Source organism: Microtus pennsylvanicus, chromosome 7, assembly GCF_037038515.1.
Source record: "Microtus pennsylvanicus isolate mMicPen1 chromosome 7, mMicPen1.hap1, whole genome shotgun sequence".
NCBI lineage: Eukaryota > Metazoa > Chordata > Mammalia > Rodentia > Cricetidae > Microtus > Microtus pennsylvanicus.
In genome coordinates this window covers 46793295-46816203 of record NC_134585.1, presented here as the reverse complement: position 1 = coordinate 46816203, position 22909 = coordinate 46793295, and the positions used below count along the sequence as shown (strand labels likewise).

General features: G+C 41.1%; 1 protein-coding gene across 1 annotated transcript in view; it reads right to left on the bottom strand.

The window, feature by feature from the left end:
• Nucleotides 1–22909, bottom strand: part of Pkhd1 (PKHD1 ciliary IPT domain containing fibrocystin/polyductin) — a 419145-nt gene that overhangs the window by 134819 nt on the left and 261417 nt on the right. Inside the window, exon 52 of the mRNA XM_075978902.1 lies at nt 1067–1204. Coding sequence (XP_075835017.1) covers nt 1067–1204 — 138 coding nt within the window. The remainder of the gene's footprint in view (nt 1–1066; nt 1205–22909) is intronic.

Sequence of the window (22909 nt, the reverse complement as noted above, 5' to 3'; positions counted from 1 at the left end):
ACTTAGGTGCTCCAGTACAGAAGGCAAAATTAAAGAAGCCTTACACACATGCACACTGGGAAAACCGTTATTGGAGGCAGCACATAGAGAAAGGGCGGGAATTACAGCTGACAAGTTCTCTGCTAAGACTAACAGCATGGGGGCGTGGCTGGAAGGTCAACTGACTTCTTGGGTCTATTGGTAGGAGCATTGCTTCTGTTCTGATAACTGGAAGATAACTTCACTGAGAAACTTCTGTTGGTGCCTATGTTCCTAAGACACCATCTCTAATCTGTGCAGTGTCCTACGTGGCAACCGACCTAGCAATACAGAACTGGGGAGTCCTCTCTGGCTTCCAACCTACTGAGAAGAGACAGGCTAGAGTACTGATTCCCATAAGACATTCTCAAGTGAAGCTTGAGTCCCAACCATGCTCACACTCACGCATATGTCTGACAACCCTCTCCACACTCCCAATCTGGATTACAGGAACAACTCATTCTCTCCACCCTTTACAGAAAAGTGAAGCAAGAATATCTGGCTTTACTAGCCCTAAGGAAAGCATCACTTCAACCATAATTTGGTAAACAGTGCATTTATTCAAGTCTTTAAAAATGTCCAGTTCATGTTACTGATTTGTGTATGGACACCCTGGCTGATAAAGTAATATTTTTCAAATACCTACTATAAGATATTGTGAGCTGCTGTATCTATTTAGACATCTCATCCCTTTGTGGTAGACTCCATAATTGTGTTTGTTACAAATGAGGAGATGGAGGTCCCCTGGAGTTTATTTGTTTACAATCAAACAGCCAGTGTGAGGATGTGATGAGTTTGGCCCCAGATTATCTAACTTAGAGTCCCTCTAGAGCAATAAAAGGGGATTGACAATAGAGTCAATAAGAAAGAACAAAGTGAAGTCACCATTGTCCACATCTAAAGATGTATTTGGAAACACATTTCTAGCCTTAGCCCTCCCAGCCTATGTTAAACAGAGGATCGTTGCTGTCTTCCACTTCCCACAACACATTCCCCCAGAACATGACTATCATTACATTGCCAGTCCAATTTCTGTGCACTTACTCACCTACTTTCAGTTCCCCTCCTGCAATGAGTAAGCAGGCCACACTCAGAACATTGCTTCTGTCCACAGGGAATTCTAAGGTCCCCATCACATAGAGGCGTCTAAGCACCGGGAGATCAGTATCCACAAGAACAGTCCTGTCTGCAGAAAGCAAAAAGTTTACTCAGATGTGTGCACCTATATAACAATAGCCACTTTCCACTTTATCTCCTCCGTGGATGTTCCAGGCTTCTGGAAATCCAGGAGCTGCTCGTGTTGAGACCTGAGTCAGGCCATTCAGCAACCAGAACAAATACTCTGTAGGAAAGAAAGTCAGTCATGATTAGTAAATTTTACCACTCTTTAACACAACAATGTTACGGCCAAAAGCCTTGCTTAAAGCTGTCTTCAAACACCCACCACCACAACCCTAATTTAGTACAAATTTAGTACATAAAGATATGAACTGCATATGCTTTATACCCAGGTCCTCACTTTTGACAGATTTCAAAGCATACAGAACAATAGATAAGCTCTTGGCCTTGAAAAGATCTACAATTTGGTTCTAAATCCCAGCTCTGTTACCTGCTAGATGGGAGACCAGTTTTATCCATCTATGCCTCAATTGTCTTGTCTGTGAAATGGGAATAAAAATAGTATCTGCATCCTCCTCGGTCTTTTGTGAGTATTAGATGAGTTGATAGATTAAGGTGCTAACACAACATGGAAAGCCACATGGAATTCCCTAATTTTTAGAATATAATACAGAGTGCACAGTGCACACTCACTAAGTGCTGGGGAGAAGCAGTATGTGTACAGATTTCCATCTGCTTGGCAAGCTTATGGGGCTCATGGGTGACTTCAAACAATTATTCTCCTCCCTGCATCCTCTCCTGAAAGCCTTTCTTTGTATAACTTCAAGAGAAGTAATCATGGTTTTCACCTGATCTTAACAATAAAGTAATGTATGAATAAAACATTTTCACTTAAAACAGTAACTATTTCATGTATGCTGAAGTATTAAGTGTTGCCCTCTGAAGTACTTCAACATGAATTCAAGATGTCAAATAAATGTTTCTGCTTAAATTTTAAGCATCGCAATCACTGACAGGTGTACAGATTTTTAAAAGAAGTTCTTTTGTTAGCATAATCTCATTTCACATCCCAGGAAACAACAGACTCTGCTGTTCTTGAGGACCTGACCAAGCAAATTAACTTGTCATGAGTTGTCTTGCTAGCCCTTGCCTGTTTCTTTACTTAGAAGACCAGCCATGCCCTCCTGTGGCAAAGACGGCACAAACTGTAAGGCTGCAAGCCAACTGGCTCCTTTTCCCTCCTGAGTTTACAGTCTGAGCCTCCAGGCTCGAGCTGTCTTTACTGTTAAAGGATGCCATATGACTGCGTTGTAGCCAGTACCATGCACACACACTTCCAGCATAATGCCTTTAGCCCAGCCTGTAACCTCTACAGGTTCCCTCCCTCCTCACTTCTCTCATCTGAATACAGAGTAGTAGATCTCCAAGTATGTCCATGGCTGGCTTCATCAGCACCAGCCACTGGATGAGGAACTGCTCGGGATCTCAGCTGAGAATAAAGCACTCCTCACATCCTACTTAGAGATCCCCACCACTTCTGCCTCTTGAGAAATAACCCATCTCTTCCACATTCCCAAGACACCATCTACACACTCAAGTCAGAGCACTGAAAGGTACTATTTGAGCTCCATACACACATTATTGCATGTCTAAAAGTCATCATGGTCGCATCAATCCTTCCTCTCCTATTTTTAGGGGAAGAAACTAATCATTTCTAAATGAAAAGAAATATGCTTATTATAGTGTCAGAAATAAAGACATTAAACAAGTCTCTCCAGCTTTGGTTAGTTTAGTCCACACATACCTTCAATACAAGAGTCCATTACTTTATGTACCGGTAAGATGGCTGACTAGACAGAAAAGGGGGTCAGCCTCATCTCTGGTACTTCTTAAAACATTCAAATAAAGGAGTGAAATATTCCGTGAAATGCTGTGGCTTGACATTTGAGGTTAATAGTTATTTAAAGACCTTAAAAAATTAAAGTTTTATGCAAATGGTCATAATGTGTCCCAAGCCATAATTGGTGTTTGCTTATAAAACTGTTATACAAAACAATAAGCACAGTTAATAAATGTTTCTTTCATTCACAGAATATACACAGAAACACACACACGATACTAGACTCTTTAAAGGTACATCACGGGTAAATATGACAAATGCATAGAATTCGCATACCAATCTAGAAGGAATTCTTCCTTTGAATTGTCTTACCTACTCCAAATGTGCCAACCAATGCCCTAGGGATCACACACAGATTAATCACTTGGGACCAGGACATGACTTCTTCCCTCCTGTGTTTATTTTATCAGGACTTTAAACAAAATTGAATGTATATTAGGTCCTCAGAACAATACCAAGTGGCACACACATCAATAAAATTCAGCAGAAACAAGAGTGATGGGCTGCCGAGAGGAGAAGTATCACAGTTATTCCTTTGGGGGTAAGATTTTGCGCTTTCAAGCTTCCTGAATTCGACTCTCCAACTTTTTTTTTAGTGTTTTTTTAATTATTTATTTATTTATTAAAGATTTCTGTCTCTTCCCCGCCACTGCATCCCATTTCCCTCCCCCTCCCCCAATCAAGTCCCCCTCCCTGCTCGAAGAGCAATCAGGGTTCCCTGACCTGTGGGAAATCCAAGGACCACCCACCTCTATCCAGGTCTCCTAAGGTGAGCATCCAAACTGCCTAGGCTCCCACAAAGCCAGTACGTGCAGTAGGATCAAAAACCCATTGCCATTGTTCTTGAGTTCTCAGTAGTCCTCATTGTCTGCTATGTTCAGCAAGTCCGGTTTTATCCCAGGACTCTCCAACTTTTTTGTCCTTGTCCTTACTTAAGATATAACAAACTTTTCAAGAAGTTGAAAATGACAGATGAGTGACAGGTGTTCCTTACTAATATAATTAACTATATTACTATATACCATATATTATATACCACTTTATTCTAGACAAATATACTATACAGTTACCATGATCGATACACTAATAAAATAATACTTTAGGTGCACAGCACCTCCTACTCCTGCTGCAGGGCTTCTTTGTTCCACACAACCCTGCCCTCCCCCAAGTTTACCCATTTGTCTGCAGGGTCCTTGGACTACCAGGAGTCCCTGTTCCTGTGCTGAGGAGATCAATCCAGACTGAACCTTCATCTGGCAATGGATGAAGATAGAGACAGAGACCCACACTGGAGCACTGGACTGAGCTCCCAAGGCCAAGATGAAGAGCAGAAGGAGGGAGAACATGAGCAAGAAAGTCAGGACCATGAGGGTTGTGCCCACCCACTGAGATGGTGGGACTGATCTAAAGGGAGCTCACCAAGGCCAGCTGGACTGGGACTGAATGAGCATGTGATCAAACCAGACTCTCTGAATGTGGCTGACAGTGAGGGGCAGACTGAGAAGCCAATGATAATGGCACTGGGTTTTGATTCTACTGTATGTGCTGGCTTTTTGGGATCCTAGTTTGTTTGGATGTTCACCTTCCTAGATCTGGCTGGAGTGGGGAGGGCCTTGGACTTCCCACAGGGCAGAGCACCTTGACTTCTCTTAGGACTGGAGAGGGAAGGGGAGGGGGAGGGGGGGAGAGGGAGGGAAATGGGAAGAGGGAAGGAGGTGGAAATTTTTAATAAATAAATAAATAAATACTTTAGACTTGAAGTGATGTTATATCTTAATTAAATGGATATTGGTTTGACCTTTTTATTTTTAGCTACCTTTATTTGGAAAATGCACTAATCTACTTCTTACAACACAAGTCTTCTATAAGGAAATAAATTCATCTCATAGAAAATTTTCTGTTTAAGGGTTCTCCTTGTATCACAGTTGTAGAGGTGATGCTGGCATGAACAATGGAATGTACAATTCATGCTGGTATTGACTCCAGAGCAGATAAGCCGCCAGGCCAAACTGTCCTCAGATACAAGGACAGCTTGTTTCCTTTTGTCCAGGTATGAATTTGAACCAATATGCTACATTTTCTACAAGTAACATCATTTCTGAGGCATTGCTCAAAGCATTTCTAATAATCACTCATAAAAGGTTATACAACCCATATAATAGATATAAATGATGGACCCCCCTCTATCTTAACTGTGGCCCAATACTTTCCACCTCATCTTGGATGGATGCAGCTCTTCCATCCTATTCTGTCAATGACCAATCTATCCTACTTCAGAGAGTGAGCACTGGCATATGGAGGGAACCATCTGGAATTTCTGTTGCTCAATGGGAGGCTGATGGGGGAGCTGATCTGGAAAGAGCCTCCAAAAAGAAATAATGAGTTCCAGATGTAATTAAAGACTGTCTTTCCCCCCAAAGGGGCTTAGGACCAACCATGGTGTGGCATTTCTGGGTACCGAATTACACTCTCTTACCACTTGTTCATCCATCAAGTACTAAACACCCACCATCATTATTCTAGTATCTCTTGCCAAACAATTGGGTTGGGGGGGTATTTGTTTGTTTGGTTTGGTTTGATATGGTTTGGTTTCTGAACATATTCTCTATTGACAATCAGAAATACAAAGCTTTAAAAGAATTCTCTGGAAACTTAACACTAGGTAGCATCTTTAAAAGCTCCCTGTGCACTTGATATAAGGATAATGGAAACAAAGGAGATCCAGTCTTGTACCAATGCATCAATATCTTCAAGAACAGAAAACTGAAGGCCTGGCCCAACTGGAAAAACAGATGTTGCTAACATAGAACTGGGACTTCCTTTTATTTCAGAACTCATTTAACTAATATAATCACAAATATTCCATATAACTTCAACCCTAGATTTAAACTCAGTTTTCCCCCAGAAAAATCTAAGAATCAAGGTCACTATTTGGTTAGCATTCCAAGGGTCTGACACTTGTCTCAATCCTGCAGAAATGAGATCAGGGGCAAAGGGCACAGATCTTAGGAACAATGATGAGGTCACATGCACAGGCATGATTTAGGGGAGACAGCACCACTGTTTGTATGGTAGGCACTATATCGGGCCCATTAATTGAGGAGGAGAGGACAGTTTCCACTACAACTCTCCATTGTCAGGGAGGAAGGCTGCACCAACAGTGGACATAAATGAGGCTTCTGCGGGAGAGCAAGAACATGCAAGGCACAGCAGAGCACACAAGGACCATTTGTAGGTTGTCATTTCCCTGCACCTTCCGTATATAATGGATTTGTTTCTCGATCCAGATTCAGCTGCCACATTTTCCTATAAATACCTTAACTAAATGAAAAGTCAATTGTAATGACATTGAGATCTCAAGGAAATGAGCTATCCTTCTTTTTAAAAAGAAACGTACTTTTAGATCAGAATGAAGTTAATATGCTGTGGTTATTGGTGGTACTTCCTATCTTTTGTGTAACTTAAAGGGATATCATCATAACTTATAAATATGGCCCAGAACAATGCTCCAAGAAGAGTGGAGCTTTCACAAATAAATAATTCACCAGGAAGAAAGGTTACTATGACTGAAAATTAGTGTCAAGGAGACACATTACTGGAAAAAAATGGTACTTGGTCCTCACGAGTATCTTCCCCACAGAAAAACTGAACAGGACTGTGTTTGACAAAAAGTATCCATTCTCCCTAGAACAATACTCTGTTCAATGAGCTGCAAGCTTTAGTGCTTGCTTAAAAAAAAAACTCAAAACGACACAGGTGCTTTCTTTATTCCACCCCCTGACTATCATCTTTTTTCAAACTGGTCTTAAAAATAGGCAAAAGAAGCAGTTTGCAAAGGGCCTGAAGGCATGATTCAAGAAAGAAAGCCAGGTTTCTCACAACTTGACAGAAAACCATCTGCCTTCCTGATGTGTGTGTGTGTGTGTGTGTGTGTGTGTGTGTGTGTGTGTGTGAGAGAGAGAGAGAGAGAGAGAGAGAGAGAGAGAGAGAGAGAGAGAGACAGACAGACAGACAGACAGAGAGACAGAGACAGGGAGAGAGAGACTGATACAGAGAGGCAGAGATAGAGATAAAGACAGACAGAGACAAAGAGATATAGACAGCAAGGAGGGAGATTGGAAAGGGGGAGGTAATAGCCCTCCTCATTAAACCACACACTACATCCCCATCGCACATATACTCTAAATGTCTTCCCCAGTCCTTTACAGGCATGCATAATTCCCACAGCAAAATCAACACTTTAAATTATGATATTTTAATTGATCAATAAAATGTTTAACATACAATGTTTGTCTCTTCCTCTAGTCTATACCATCTGTTCTACAAAAACAAAAAAAATATTGAGAATCTGTGTAATAGGAGGGTTTTTAAGTAAAATTACCTACAGTATCAGATCAATCCTCTGAACTCCAAATTCTGAAAGGAAAATGCCAAGGAGTGCTACTGCTTTCATAATAATAAAAGAAAATGAAAAACCTTTCCTCCTCTCATCTGGCCTTCCTGTTTTAATGCAGGGCACGTGCTGTGCTCCTGTGCTGGCTAGTTTTATGTCAAATTCACACGAGCTGGAAGTCGTTTTGGAAGAGGGAACCTCAACTGAGTAAATGCTTGCACAAGATTGGCCTGTGGTGCATTTTTTTTGATTAATTATTGGTGTGGGAAGGTTCAGTTCACAGTGGTAAGTGGTGTCACCCCTGGGTTGGTGGTCCTTGGTGCTATTAAAAAGAAAGAGATAGAGACGGGGAGGGAGGTAAGAAGGAAGGAAGGAAGGAAGGAAGGAAGGAAGGAAGGAAGGAAGGAAGGAAGGAAGGAAGGAAGAAGCTAAGCAAGCTATGAGGACCAGTGTTCCTCCGGGGCCTTGTTTTGAGTTCCTGCCTTGACTTCCCTAGATTTTAAACTACAAGCTCTCAGATTAAATAAACTCTTTCCTCCCAAGTGGCTTTTGATCCTGGTATTTTATCACAGCAATAGAAATCATAGCTGAGACTGCTGCTCTCCTCCACAAAGCCTCAAAACCTTCAGATAGGCTGACTTGAAGTTGGAATTTCAACCATAGACCAAACACTTCTGCTTCAACCAATAGGTCACATATAATAAAAACAAAAGAAATCAAACCTTGGAATACTACAAATAATTATACATTTTAGTAAATTTGAGATTAGCTGTTAAGCTACAAGTTTGGCTTTAGTCACATAATTCTATTTCTCCAGTTCATTGTGGAAGAGTATAGGCTGACCTGAGGCTTGGGGATAAAGTTCTCTCTCCAAACCAAACAATGCATATGTGACTAAAAACACGTATTTTGTGGGAAGGAAAAAGCTGGTATGCCTCACCTGCTCTAATTAATATATTTTTACAGGTTACAGTTTGTAAGAACCAGACTAGGCATCAAACATATTCCCATGTAAATTTCATTTGATTTTTTTTCCCTAAGGAAAACAATGAGACTGGCTTCTTTTTTGTTTTGTTTTTCAAGACAGGGTTTCTCTGTGTAGCTTTGGAGACTGTATTGGAACTAGATCTTCTAGATCAAGCTGGTCTTGAACTCACAGAGATCTGCCTGCCTCTGCCTCTGGAGTGCTGGGATTAAAGGCATGTGCCACCATTGCCCTTGAGACTGACTTCTAATGAGTTCATGTATGTTCACAGCTTAACCTTAAAGAAAGAGTGTAGAAACCTACAAACTCATTTGCTTGTGAATGAAGCACTTTGGGCAAATGTCTGTACAGCGAATGTTCTCTATCCAGTGTTTATTTCCCCATGAGTTGGAAGCAAAGGCCCCATGTTTAGTTTCCACTTAAAACAGAGAGGGAAATATATTCAGAAAGTATAAGGTTCTTCATTTTTCTTCATTGCTGTTGATTGTTCTCATGTTGTTAATGTATTTTTCTAACTGGAGGAAAACCCCAAACCATTACTATGTTCCTTAAAGATGTTGACATTTAGAGTCTATTTTGCTCTTAAATTTTATGAACACTCCTTGGTGAATATATATTTATTGTTTGAGAAGGCTTAAAATATTATCCTGACAAATATTGGCTCATACTCTTCAATATGCTATTGCAAATTATTTAATTGCTAAGCAAGAACAATTTATATGTAATACTTATAAATTTATAAAATGATTTTATTATACAAAAATGTGCAAATAGTTTCTGTGGAGGTTGTTATTGTTCTAAATATCTGTAATATTTATAATGTTCCAGGGTCTTTTTGCTTCTATCTGTCTGCCTGTGGATTTCAGTAAATTATGTGATTCTGAAGAAAAGAGTTTACTTCAGTTTTCAAAACAAATTCCTTCCTGTTTAAATTCAAATATTTTCTCAGAGATCACGAGGTTTGCTAGAATCTTTATTCATAATTCCAAGCATTTTGACAAAACTATCCAGATTCTACAAGTTCAGCTAAAATCCCAGTTCTTGAAGTATCTCTGTGTGACTAAGACAGAAACTGGAATTCTCCCTTTGTGAAATTCCTCTTTTCAATGCAGGGCATATGGTACTCTCCAGGTCAGGAATGTAAGGGAAAGCATTATCTTTGGTGAATATAGGCCCATGTACCGGTTCATTCGTATGGCAATATTATCAAATCTTAAACAATTACAAGCGCCGTTCAAATGCTTCCACTGAGCAAAGAGAGTAACTTTTTTCTTTACTTTTGACATAGAGTCTTTTGTGTATCTCAGGGTTACATCACTTGACTATTGGGACTGTAAGTATGCACCTGACATGGGAAGAAATTCTTTGGATGCTACTAATCAGGTGATTTTTACTTTGGAAGAAGTGGATTTGAAGGCATTTTAGCATACTCCTCTGATGAAATCATCAGAATAATCATGACAATAAGCAAACACTGTGCAGTCCTATGTTAAGGCCCAGAAGATGTAGGGGAGTGTGTAGGGGAAGCCCCGCCAGGGAACACGTCCCACAAACAAGGTGATTGGCTGGGCTTCCCCTACAGGAATGGGGGTGGGCTGGAAGAAGGAAGGGGATAAAGCAGGAACTATGATTGGTATATAAAATGAATAAAAAGTTTAAAATTTAAAAGGTGATAATAGTATTTTATGTAGTAATGTGGAATAATCATAAAATGTCTCTTTTTAAGCAAGGGTAATCATTTGATATGTGCTATCTATGAAAAAGTAGAAACTAATGAAAATATGTGTATATAATTAGATGTAAATGTTTTGTGTAGATAGCACAGGATCTGTGGTAGGACACCCAAAGAGCAAGCAGCATTGTCACTTACAGGAAGTAAAGGAAGGGATAGGACAAAAAAACAAAACCTAATGGGAAACTGCAAGGACTATTCCTTTGTGCCTTGGAATGAGAAACATGTGCTGCCTATTTGTAAAGCTTTAAAGCAGAAAGATGAGTGAGAGGGTGAAGGTGCTTGCTTCCAAATCTGGTGAGCTAAGCTTCATTTCCAGGGCACATATGTAAGAAGAGAGACAACTTCCACAAGTTGTTCTCAGACCTAAACACACAGTGGCATATGCATTCACTTCCTACACATACACACACAGAGAGTAATTAATTAATTAATTAATTAATACTAACATTTTTCTGAACATGAGAATGAAACTAAGAGTTGAAACTAGTTACATTTCCATTTGTTATAAATAAACATATAAATCCTACGATGTTGCTACATTGTCATTAGCTTTCACTAGTTTCAGGGGCACTTATATGCCGTTTTTATGTATAAGATCGTGCCATCTAAAGACAGTGATAATTTGACTTTATCTTCTTCACTTTGGGTGCCCTTCAAAACTTCCTCTTGCCTGGCTGTTCTGGCTAGGATATCCAACAGGATGTCAGATAAGAGTAGAAGAAATGGTCACTCCTGTTAGTTCCGAGTTTCAGGACACTTTAGCTTTCCCTTATCCATGATAATATTAGCTGGTGTATGTCATAGTTGCCTTCAGTAGGGTGAAGTATGCTAGTCTTTAAACCAATTTATTCAGAGAAGTTTCCTTTTCTCACAAAAAGGTTGGAGTTTTATGAAATGTCTTTTCTGCATCTATTGTCTTTTATTTTGTTTCTGTGGGGTATCATACTTATTAACTTGCATAAATTAACCGGACATGTGTATGAGGAACTATCTTTGTTTTCCTTCAAGGAATCTTACCTGATTATACTTGAGCGTATGTTTAAAAACTGGGAGGAAGAATGGCTCAATTGGGTAAAGGTGTTTGTTGCCAAGCCTGACCACCTGAGTTCCATCCCAAAACCCATATGGTTGAAGAAAAGGACCAATTACTGCAAGTTGTTACTTGACTTCCACATAGGCATGACTCAGTGACATTCACATTCACCCACACACATGTGGGCACACACACACACACACACACACACACACTCGCACATATATGTACACAAAGATAAGAAGTTGAAAAACTTGTAAAGAGGAGACTAAAGTGTTATTGGATATTTCTATATCTCTATGTAGATTTATTTTTTCACAGGAAATTCTAATGTGTTATTTTTAAATAAGTTTATACAAGTCTGGTAAGAATTTCCAATATTAATAGAGAATTTGATGAATGACACGAGGAACACGCTAATCTTTTATTCGGGCTCACAGAAATGTGCAGAACAGGCTGAGATAACAAAGAATGTAGCAATGAGTACAGGCCAGCACTCAAATCCCAACCAGCCATTCTCCTGCTGTGGGAACCTAAGAAATTACTCAGAGTCGGGTACTGTGTATTGAGATATTTCAACAGTGTAGTCCCTACCTTAGCACCACTTACTGACCTGGTAAACATTTAGACTACACATTTTAAGAATGTCTAATTTGGTTCAGATACATGTTAAACATGACAAACTAACAGCTAAAAGGGATATGAAGAGGTGGGACATAGTTGGAACAAGCCCTTAAAAGGGATACTGTGTCTCTACCCCTTCCATTCTTTCTGCTCTAGACCACCACCAAGTGAGCAGGCTATCCCACCACTCCCTCCTCATGTGATGTCACCACAAAGTGAGCAGGCTATCCCAACACTCCCTCCTCCTGTGATGTCACCACCAAGTGAGCAGGCTACCCCACCACTCCCTCCCCCTGTGATGTCACCACCAAGTGAGCAGGCTACCCCACCACTCCCTTCCCCTGTGATGTCACCACCAAGTGAGCAGGCTATCCCAACACTCCCTTCTCCTGTGATGTCACCACAAAGTGAGCAGGCTATCCCAACACTCCCTCCTCCTGTGATGTCACCACCAAGTGAGCAGGCTATCCCAACACTCCCTCCTCCTGTGATGTCACCACCAAGTGAGCAGGCTACCCCACCAATCCTTCCTCTTGTGATGTCACCACCAAGTGAGCAGGCTATCCCAACACTCCCTCCTCCTGTGATGCCACCACCAAGTGAGCAGGCTATCCCAACACTCCCTCCTCCTGTGATGTCACCACCAAGTGAGCAGGCTATCCCAACACTCCCTCCTCCTGTGATGTCACCATCAAGTGAGCAGGCTGCCCCACCAATGCTTCCTCTTGTGATGTCACCACCAAGTGAGCAGGCTATCCCAACACTCCCTCCTCCTGTGATGTCACCACCAAGTGAGCAGGCTACCCCACCAATCCTTTCTCCTGTGGTGTTACTCTACTGCCTCACTTTCTGTGGTGCTGGTTCACAGCAACTGAGCCAGTCAACCATAAATTAAAGCCTCTAGAATTACGAGCCAACATAAATGTTTCTCACTTTTCTTGGCCATTTTTGTACAGCAATGAAAAATGAAAGCCTCAGTCTTCATTAATAAGAATTGTGGTTTGTGTTTGCCTGTGATGAGTGATGGTGACATTAAAGGGGAAACAGAAGATACTGGGATAATCCAGCCTATAAAAACTGCTAATTTTATTTTCCTGATGAGGCTTGGACTAAACATGAAGTACCAAAATATATGTTATCAATCAAATCCTATATTTTTTGGGAGACAATTTGTCTCTGCCTTCCCTTTGTTACCTGAAAGCCCTTGGCAGGGAGCCATGTAAGTCGTTAGTCCTGGGCCTTTTCCTTGGGGTGTGGGGGGCTGGCCACATTTCTTATGCAGCTTTAGGGGAAACGACTCATAACCATACTTAATGTATAAAACCTGTGATTTCCATGCAAACTGCTGCTTTCCTCATATTAAAAAAAAAGCAAAAGCACTCTTTAGCAGTTTAAAGTCTTTTAACTATTTCCTTTCTGCGTTTTAGGAAACACGTTCTAGCTTTCTCTGCCTACAGTCTCCCCTTGAGGGACACTTTCTGATGAATAAGATCACTTTTAAAAGATTCAGAAAGTATTTGAACCCTTCAAGCTGGCAAGATCTCATTGAGCACACACCAAATACATCTATTAGGAGACTCAAAGAACGTCAGGCCCATCTGCAGCCCCTCAGTCACAGCTGATTTCTTCAGCGATACTGGTATTTAAGCTCAGATAGCACAATTCGGGCCCTTTCTTGATGGCGAATGCCATCCTGTCCAGCTGGCACCAGGGTTGTCTCTGTTCCAAGCTTTCCTTATTATTTCACTAAGAAAAAAAAAAAGAACCTGACAGAAACAGGTGCATCCACACTATGCAAATGAGAGAAGGTAACCCTCTGAGACCATTTCCCAGCGAACAGATGCACAAGCTGCTCCCTTACTGAAACCACAGGAGGGGTGTCAAATCCTGGATGCGGAGCCACAGGAGGCTTGCAGGCAGGGGAAGCTGTGAATCCCCAGTGAGCTCTAAACTCCTGATTGGCAAAGAACACCAGGCCCAAGAGGCCCTAGGGTTCTGAGCCACAGGGGGGCCATCAACTGCCCAGGTGGGAGGTGAAGGGAGGAGGAAACAGGCAAACCCTATGAAGGAGCTTGAGTGAGAGGCCACAGGCTTGCCAAGGGTGAAGGAAAACTGGAGGCACCTACTGAGATTAACTGAGCCAGAACTCTATTAAGAAAAGGAAGGAACCCTCCCTCTCTGGCATGCTGCATCTTCTTCCTGGGGGTGGGTGGGGGAGTGGGTGGGGGAAGGCTTCTCACAGAGGGAGTGTCTGACCCAGGAATTCTGAATAAATACTGTGCTGAATGGGTCCAGATCAGGTCCAGCAGCAGGAGTCCCAAGCCAGCACTTCCAATGTCCTTGCAAAGGCCTCCATTCCTGTTGACAAAAGTTCTCTGTGTGGCATATTCCTGTCTGTTCATGTGGCCCCAGATCACTGGAAACACATTAAGAGCTAATGGGATTCTGCCTGCCCATTGTTCTCAATTTCTTGTTTTAACACATCCTGCTTTCTGATCATCTGCAGCATGACAAACCCTATATTCTACCTGGTAGACAAATAAAAAAAATGAGGAATATCCCCTCTGACCTCCAGGTAATATAAAAGCAAGAAATTATTACAGAATAGTGGTTTACTATAGGAAGATGGCCAGAGTATTGTAGGAACACAGGCAGAGGAGGACTAAATGAACTGAAATTCAAAGGTATATTCCAGTAGTTCAATGTTAAAGAATAAGAGTAGAACACCAGGAAAAGAGAGATGAAAAAAGAGAGGGAAGCAGTTTTAAGCAAATGGTGTTGCCTAAAATCTGAATACTCAGATTGAGCAGGAAGAGGGCCTCAAATTTGGGCTCTAAGTGATTCCTGGTCCACTCATGGATCCATAGATTGACTGTTCAATAAATGAAAACCAAAGCTATGTATATCATATTTGAAATATGCATATGTTTTGTCAAACTCAAACAAATGCTAAATACACTTTTACTGGAAAAATAAAATTTTAAGTATATGTTATCAAATATTATTTTATTTCTTGATGCAGCGATAAGCTGATAAATACATATACATACCACAATAATCCTATAAAAAAACAAAACACTGGCTATGTAATAAATATATACAAATAGTGTTCTAGTTAGTCTTTAATGCCAATTTAAACAACATCCACTGGCTCCATTAGGTCGGTCTATGGCCATATCTGTGAGAGATGATTGATGTGTGAGGGCCCAGCCCACTGTGGCAGCATGGTCTCAAAGCAGGTGGGTAGGTGTACAAGGAAGCTAGCAGAACAAGTCAGAGGGAAAGCCAGTAAGCAGCACTTTTTCGAGCCCCTGCATCAAGTTCCTGCCCTGACCTGAAAGTGTAATCTGAAATAAACCCTTTTTTCCCCCCAGGCTTTGGTGATACCGTTTGTCGCAGCAATAGAAGGCAAACTGGAACAAACAGGTTTTCAAAGGATGAGATACTAGGAGTGAAAACAAACATTTCAATATGTCCTGCTCTTCCCATGGTTTCTTTCATATCTGAGCTCGTGCCCACCTTTCGTTAAACACATGGCTCAAACAGAAGGACTTCCCCTATATTTTCTGTATGTCCCTGCAAGCATGCTTTCAATTTTGTAAATAGAGAAGATCAACTAGTTCGAAAAGGCAGAGATGAGAAAGGTAACCAGGGGTAATGTACCCATGGATATGTCGTGAGCTATGTAGCCAGCAAGGATTGAAGGCCATCTACTCTGTCTGGACAGGTAACGCTTCCTCCCATCAGCTCCCAGCATCAGTGTGAGGAGCAAGGATGATATTAGTCATCATCAAGCCCTTGATCCTCTTTCTTAGTCTCAGAAAGATAACCTGAATGAGTCAGGGGGATAGAGGCAAGGCATTTCCCCTGAGGGATCTCTGACACAGATTTGCTTTTGGGGGTTATTTTCTTTGGTTTTTTTTGGGGGGGGGATTGAAGGACTGCTGTAGCACGAATTCTAATTGGTCTTAATAATAAAAAATCCAGAGTCAGATATTAGGGGACGAAAGCTGAAAGATCAGAGAAGCAAAGAGCCAGCCACTAAAGTTGTTACTTCTATGAAATCCTCAGACTGAAAGGGGTATCCTGCCTCTACAAGTCCACAGACTAAATCCTGAGCTCCTGTCTCCACCCTCTTTTTTTAATTTTATTTATTTATTTATTAAAGATTTCTGTCTCTTCCCCGCCACCACCTCCCATTTCCCTCCCCCTCCCCCAATCAAGTCCCCCTCCCTCGTCAGCCCAAAAAGCAATCAGGGTTCCCTGCCCTATGGAAAGTCCAAGGACCATCCACCACCTCCATCCAGGTCTAGTAAGGTGAGCATCTAAACTGCCTAGGCTCCCACAAAGCCAGTACGTGGAAACAACCTAGATGCCCTTCAATGGAAGAATGGATGAAGAAAGTATGGAATATATACTTATTAGAGTACTACTCAGCAGTAAAAAACAAGGACTTCTTGAATTTTGCATGCAAATGGATGGAAATAGAAAACACTATCCTGAGTGAGGTAAGCCAGACCCAAAAAGAGGAACATGGGATGTACTCACTCATATTTGGTTTCTAGCCATAAATAAAGGACATTGAGCCTATAATCAGTGATCCTAGAGAAGCTAAATAAGAAGGAGAACCCAAAGAAAAACATATAGACATCCTCCTGAATATTAACCTTCATCAGGCAAGGAAAGAAGACAGAGACAGAGACCCACATTGGAGCACCGGACAGAATTCTCCACCCTCTTATATTCCTCTCTGTGTCCAGTGTCCAGCCTTATCCTTTCCTGTCTCCACCTCCCTAGAGCTGGGATTAAAGGTGTGAGCCACCTCTGTTTGGTTTTGTTTCTCTGTTAGACTGTTGCCCAGCGTGTCCTTGAGCTCACAGAGATCTATCTGCCTCTATATCCAGAGTGCTGGAATTAAAGATCTGTGTACCACTGCCTGGTCTCTTTGTTTAACTAGTATGGCGAGCTCCACACTCTAACCTTCAGGCAAGCTTTATTTGTTAGATCACAAACAAAATATCACCATGGACTGCCATGTAGAATCTTCTCTCTATATCAGAAGTATGTATCTATTCTTTTACTACCAGTGGCCTTGCTAAATTCAAGCCCCATTTAAAATGTGTGTGTCTTCATGTGTCTCCATGCTTATTTTCTCATACTCAGAGTTTTAAAAAAAAGCCACAATAGTAAGTACTGAACGTAGTGGAAGCAGCTGAACCCCGACACTCATTCTCTGGGATCTGTGAAATAGGTGATTCTTCAAAGCTACTATCCCAGAGCTATACAGACAATGAAAGCACAAAGATGAGAACAAACACCTCATGGGTACCAAAAAGATGTTCGAGAAGAGAATGGAGAAGTGCCTGCCATTGGCACAGCCAACCAAGCTGGGCAGAATGTAGAACACATATCACCTCCAACAACTCCTCTGCAAGAGCTTTGTAGATCCCCCTTTTCACATATTGTTGCTGTTGCTGCCTCTAAAATGCTACTGAATGGGCTTCCATTAAAACAGGAGGCAAAGGCAAAGCCCTGTGTTCTTTTCCACACACTGGGTGGCATTATCAGGTGATTGTGTTATCATATAAATGAACACTGGTAAGCAGCTTCAGATGAGAATTACTGATGCTGTAAACAAGCTAACTAAAATACAAACATGAGGATAAACCTGTATAATAAAACCAAAAACATTGGGTGTCACACACTCAACAATTCTCTCTCTCCTTCTCATTCTATGAATGTCTCTTTCTGGGTGTCTCTCTGTGTCCTTTTATTGATTATTTATTTTGTATTTCGTGTATGTATGTGCATGCCTGGTGCCTATGGAGGTCAAAAAGAATGTCAAATCCTCTGGAACCTGAGCCTCAGGCGGGTGTGAGATGTTATGAAAGTGCTAGAAATTGAACCTGGGTCCACTGTAAGACCAAGTGCTCCTAAGAACTGAGCCATTTCACTAGACCCTAGTGTACTTTCTTAGTTGAGTAGTCTCCATGTCTAAATCTGGGGACATAAATTCAAGAAACATGTATTCCTTTTTTGTCTTTTTTTTATTTTTTTTATTTTTTGAGAAAAGGAAAAAAAAGAAAAAAGTTTCCGCCTCCTCCCAGCCTTCCATTTTCCTCCCCCTCCTCCGCCCTTCTCCCCCTCCCCCTCCCTCTCCAGTCCAAAGAGCAATCAGGGTTCCCTGCCCTGGGGGAAACAGGATGATTGGGATAATGGAAGGTTGGATAGGGGAGCAGGGAAGCACAATTCTTAGTTAAGGGACCCACCTTAGGGTTGGCAAGAGACTTGAACCTTGAGTGGCTCCCAGGTTCCCAAGCCGAGGTCCCCAGTTAGTTCCTTGGGCAGCTGAGGATAGGGAACCTGAAATGACCCTATCCTAGAGCAATACTGACGAATATCTTGCATATCACCATAGAAACTTCATCTGGTGATGGATGGAGATAGAGACAGAGATCCACACTGGAGCACTGGACTGAGCTCCCAAGGTCCCAATGAGGAGCGGAAGGAGGGAGAACATGAGCAAGGAAGTCAGGACCACGAGGGGTGCACCCACCCACTGAGACAGTAGGGCTGATCTATTGGGAGCTCATCAAGGCCAGCTGGACTGTGACTGAAAAAGCATAGGATAAAACCGGACTCTCTGAACATGGCGAACAATGAGGGCTGATGAGAAGCCAAGGACAATGGCATGGGGTTTTGATCCTACTACATATTCTGGCTTTGTGGGAGCCTAGCCAGTTTGGATGTTCACCTTCCTTGACATGGACGGAGAGGGGAGGACCTTGGACTTTCTTTGTCTTTTATTACTATTGATTTTACAAAGAAGTTCATTATGGCATTTCCATTCAGGTATGTAATTTACCCTGTATTTATTACCCTTTCTTTTGTCTGTGTATCTGTATTGGTATGTGCTGATGAGTGCATGTTCACATGTGAAGGAGTACAAGGGTATTTGCAGGTACTTGTGCACATGAGTGTGCACATATGTAGAGGTCTGAAGTGGGTTGTTGAGTATCTCCCTCAACCAATCACTCTCTACTTTTATTTATTTGAGGCGATATTTCTCAATGAATCTGGAGCTAGCTTGTGAAGGAAACCCTTGTCTCTGTCTCCAGAGTGCCAGGATCGGAGGGACTTTCACATCTGTCTAACCTTTACAGGAATTCTAGAAATTGATGTTGGTTGCTGGCTGGAGTTTACAAGGACTTTCAACTGGTGGGACAAGCACAGACTCTATATGTGGTTTGTGATTCCCATAGTTTGTCATTCCCTGTGAACTGAGTTACATGAGGAAAAATCCCAATGGCAAGTGAGGCACATGGTTATTAATGCAAGAATTCTTGCTACCCAGCCAGTGAACTCCTAGAACTTAACTGTACATCCTGTATAGCACATCATTGAAGTGAAGAGAGGAGAGGAATGAGCCCCACTGAGGAAGGAACAATATACCACCAAATGAAGAAACAGAACTAATGGCAGACTTTTATGGAAAATATTAGCAATAACAATATTGAAATGATGATAGTTATTAGACCTTACATGAGACATTACTATTAATCCTAAAAAGAGAATGATTACATCACAAAATTGTTTAAAACATTTTCATAACTATATTCATAAAACTGTGTTCTTTCATAATTCTAACAGGTTAATTATGTAACATACCATTATACTGAGAAAGACAATTCTTCTCTAGATTGTTGAAGGGGTTGAGGCCACAAAAGACATTAAGAAACCCTGGGCAGAATGGCAGTGTGGCAGTCCAAGATTCAACAAAGAACCACCTAAATTTCTACTCCTGCTGGCCTGTCCACCTAAGATGCCTAGTTACTTGACCAAATTCTTATCATTAAATGCTGCCTAGGAGGAGAATCCAGAAGTCCCCTCAAGGGAGTATAATCAACTCAAGAAATGGCAACTATACCTAAGCCAATAATAAGGAAATCATGAATTATTTAATTCTGCATTCCAAAAATATCTGCATGGAAAACAGACCATAAAGAAAAGAGCAAAAGAGTAATTCAATTAGAGCAAGCAAATAAAGCCCTGCTCTACATTACAAACCTCCATGGGCACTGTTCCCTGTTTGGCTCACACTCCCTGCACTAGCCAGCAGGGAAGTACATATGTAATCACTCAGGTCCTCTTCCCTTGCAAGAAATGCCAGCATCTCCTCAGAGAACATTAATTCCATAAAACAGAGGTCTCTGTGGAATAAAACTAAGTAAAGTGGGTATATGTGTATATCAAGAGGAAAAGTTAGCAAGTGGGCTGTAATACAAAGAATCCAGGATAGGGCAAGCTAAAAGGTGATGGCTTCTCGTTAGGATGACATTATGCATTCCTTGACTTCATATTTTTCTAGATTTTATCACTAAGGCTCTGAACCCTAGTAAACCCTTCAGTCCTGGGAAAAACTAGGGTTGATAGTCATTTATTTTTATAATGATTTTCAAGGGATTTATTTATAATATAATGCTCCTGAATTAATTTCAATTTCATTGGAATCTGCACTCAGTGCTTACAGCTGAAAAGAACCCATCAATGTTCTAAATTACTACGACTGATAATATGAGTTCACTTCTGCAAGAGGTAGTCACACTCTCTAAATGCTGTATAATTTTCATAAGACTATAGCCCTTTAGAAAATGACCATAATGTCTTGCAGGACATAGCTGACTCTACCTTCCCAGTAAACTGATAACTGCATACATTGGCTAGTCAGCTAGACTGTACCTATCACAGCAGCCTCCTGAAAAGAAGTCTATGCTGGCATTATAATCAGAGAGCAAGCCACAGGAACTTGCCACACTGAAAGTCCACAGTTTCACAAGGAAGCAACAGCTTTTAGTTTTAATGCAAAACTGTAAGACAAACAAGAAATGTTGCATCAATTGTGTGTTTGATTTGTAAGAGCTACCAAGAATAACATGACTTACTCTCAAGTTTTAGAACATCTTGGTTTGTTGCTAACGGCATTAAATGATCTTTACTTGCTCCTTGCAGTGTTAAACCTCTCATTCCACAACTGTTTTTCCTGATAACTTTTCTTGTCGCACAAATAGTAACTTCATCCAAGATGTCCTCTTCTTCCTCCTCACACCTATAAGAAGCAGCTCCCATGTTCCAACCTTTATTGTATTCTCAAGGCTTTCTTCTTCCAGGATCACCAGATCTAAACCAACATTCCCAGTGAACTTTCAGCTGGGTCTCCAGCTCCATAACTCTATTACCATCTGGGCACTTACACACAAAATTTTGCATAGATATAGAAAGAAAGTTATCAGGTTCCTTGATAAATCTGTCCCTTCCCCAGTGTGTTAGTGATGAGATGCCCCTCTGTATGCTGTGAACACCATGGTTAATAAAAGAACTGTCTTGGGCCTGCACATGGCAAAATAGAGGTAGATGGGGAAAATTAAACTGAATGCTGGGAGAAAGAAGGAAGAGTCAAAGAGAAGCCATGTAACCCACCAGAGACAAATGCCAGATGGAACTTTCCCCCGGGAAGCCACAGCCATGTGACGATACACAGATTAATAGAATGGGTTAAATAAATTAAGATGTAAGAGTTAGCCAATAAGAAGCTAGAGCTAATGGGTCAAGCAGTAATTTAATTAATACAGTTTCTGTGTGGTTACTTCAGGGCTGCACATCTGGGAACAAACCAGAGACTTCCTACTACATGTTAGCTACCTTTCTCATTGTTGTGACAAATATTTGTCAAAAGTCACTTAAAGGAGAAAGAGTTTATTCTTATGTATCACTCAAAGGGATCATTTTCTCATAACAAGGACAACATAGCAATAGGCAGGGAAGGCATGTATGGTCACTGAGGCAGGAGACCATTTTATCACACTGTATTTATGGTCAGGAAATAGAGATCAATGAAGGTTACAGCTCATTTGTTTTTTCCTTTTATTTGGTCCAGGACTCCCATTTACAGTATAGTCCCACCCTCACTTTCAGTGAGTCTTGTAATCTATAAAAATATAGAAAATCACTCACAGGTGTGGTCATAGGCAAATCTAATCTAGATATTCTGTCCAAGGTATGCCCAATGGCCATCGTAATTCAGATAATTTCTCATATAGATGCCTAGAAGCTTGCCTCCCAGGTGATGATTTATTGAAAACATCTAACCTGCAACCTCTATTTCTATAAAGAATACCCCTAGCCTGTGTGCCAACTCATGTGCAAGCAATCTGGTCATCCCCTCCCTCAACTTCTTTCCCCTGCATAACTGATAAATTGCCAAGTCTAAACAATTCTGATTTCTCTATAATAAATGTATTTTTCCACAATTATCATTGCCTTTACATAAAGGTTTGTAATTTGAAATAGTAGGACCAATGTTTACTTTAAAATCTTAATGGGTAGTTTCTTTTAGAAGTAGCTGTAGGTCCAGGAGACATGGGTGGGTAAACAGCTTACTACTCCTGTATCTGGCCCAGAATTAGGATCTCCAGAACACACACAGAAATTGTTAGTATACATTTATAACCTTAGGACTCCTAGAACAACATGTGAGGAAGACAAGAGACTCACTGGAAGCTCTTGGGCCAGCTAGCCTGGCATATTCAAACAAGAAAGTCAGTCTTAAACAAGATGGTAGGCACCACACCTAAGGTTAACCTCCCACGTCGGCAACTGTACCATGGAGTATGTACACACACACACACACACACACACATGCACACAATACACACATCAGATACCATTAACAAAAGAAGTAGCTGTAAACTCCACATGGAAGTTTACATTTTCAGAGTTTGTGCAGGAGGAAAACGTTGTCTTGGCAACTGCAGAATGATATTAATCTGAAAGAGAAATGCATCATGAGTACTCATCTAGATTCACTTATTATGTTCCTCTCCTCTAACCCACAAGGTGTTCAGTAGCTCCTGACCTCTAAGAGACTGTAATAGCATAAAGAAAAGTACTAAAAGCAGTGATTTTTCTAGAGGATGTTAAAAGTCAAAACAAACACGGGTCTCATGCTCACCAAATCCTAACACTCACCTCACCCAAATCTGTGCACCATGGGCAAGTATGCCCCCTCCTCTGCAGTTTATGATACTGATATTAATGGACTTCCA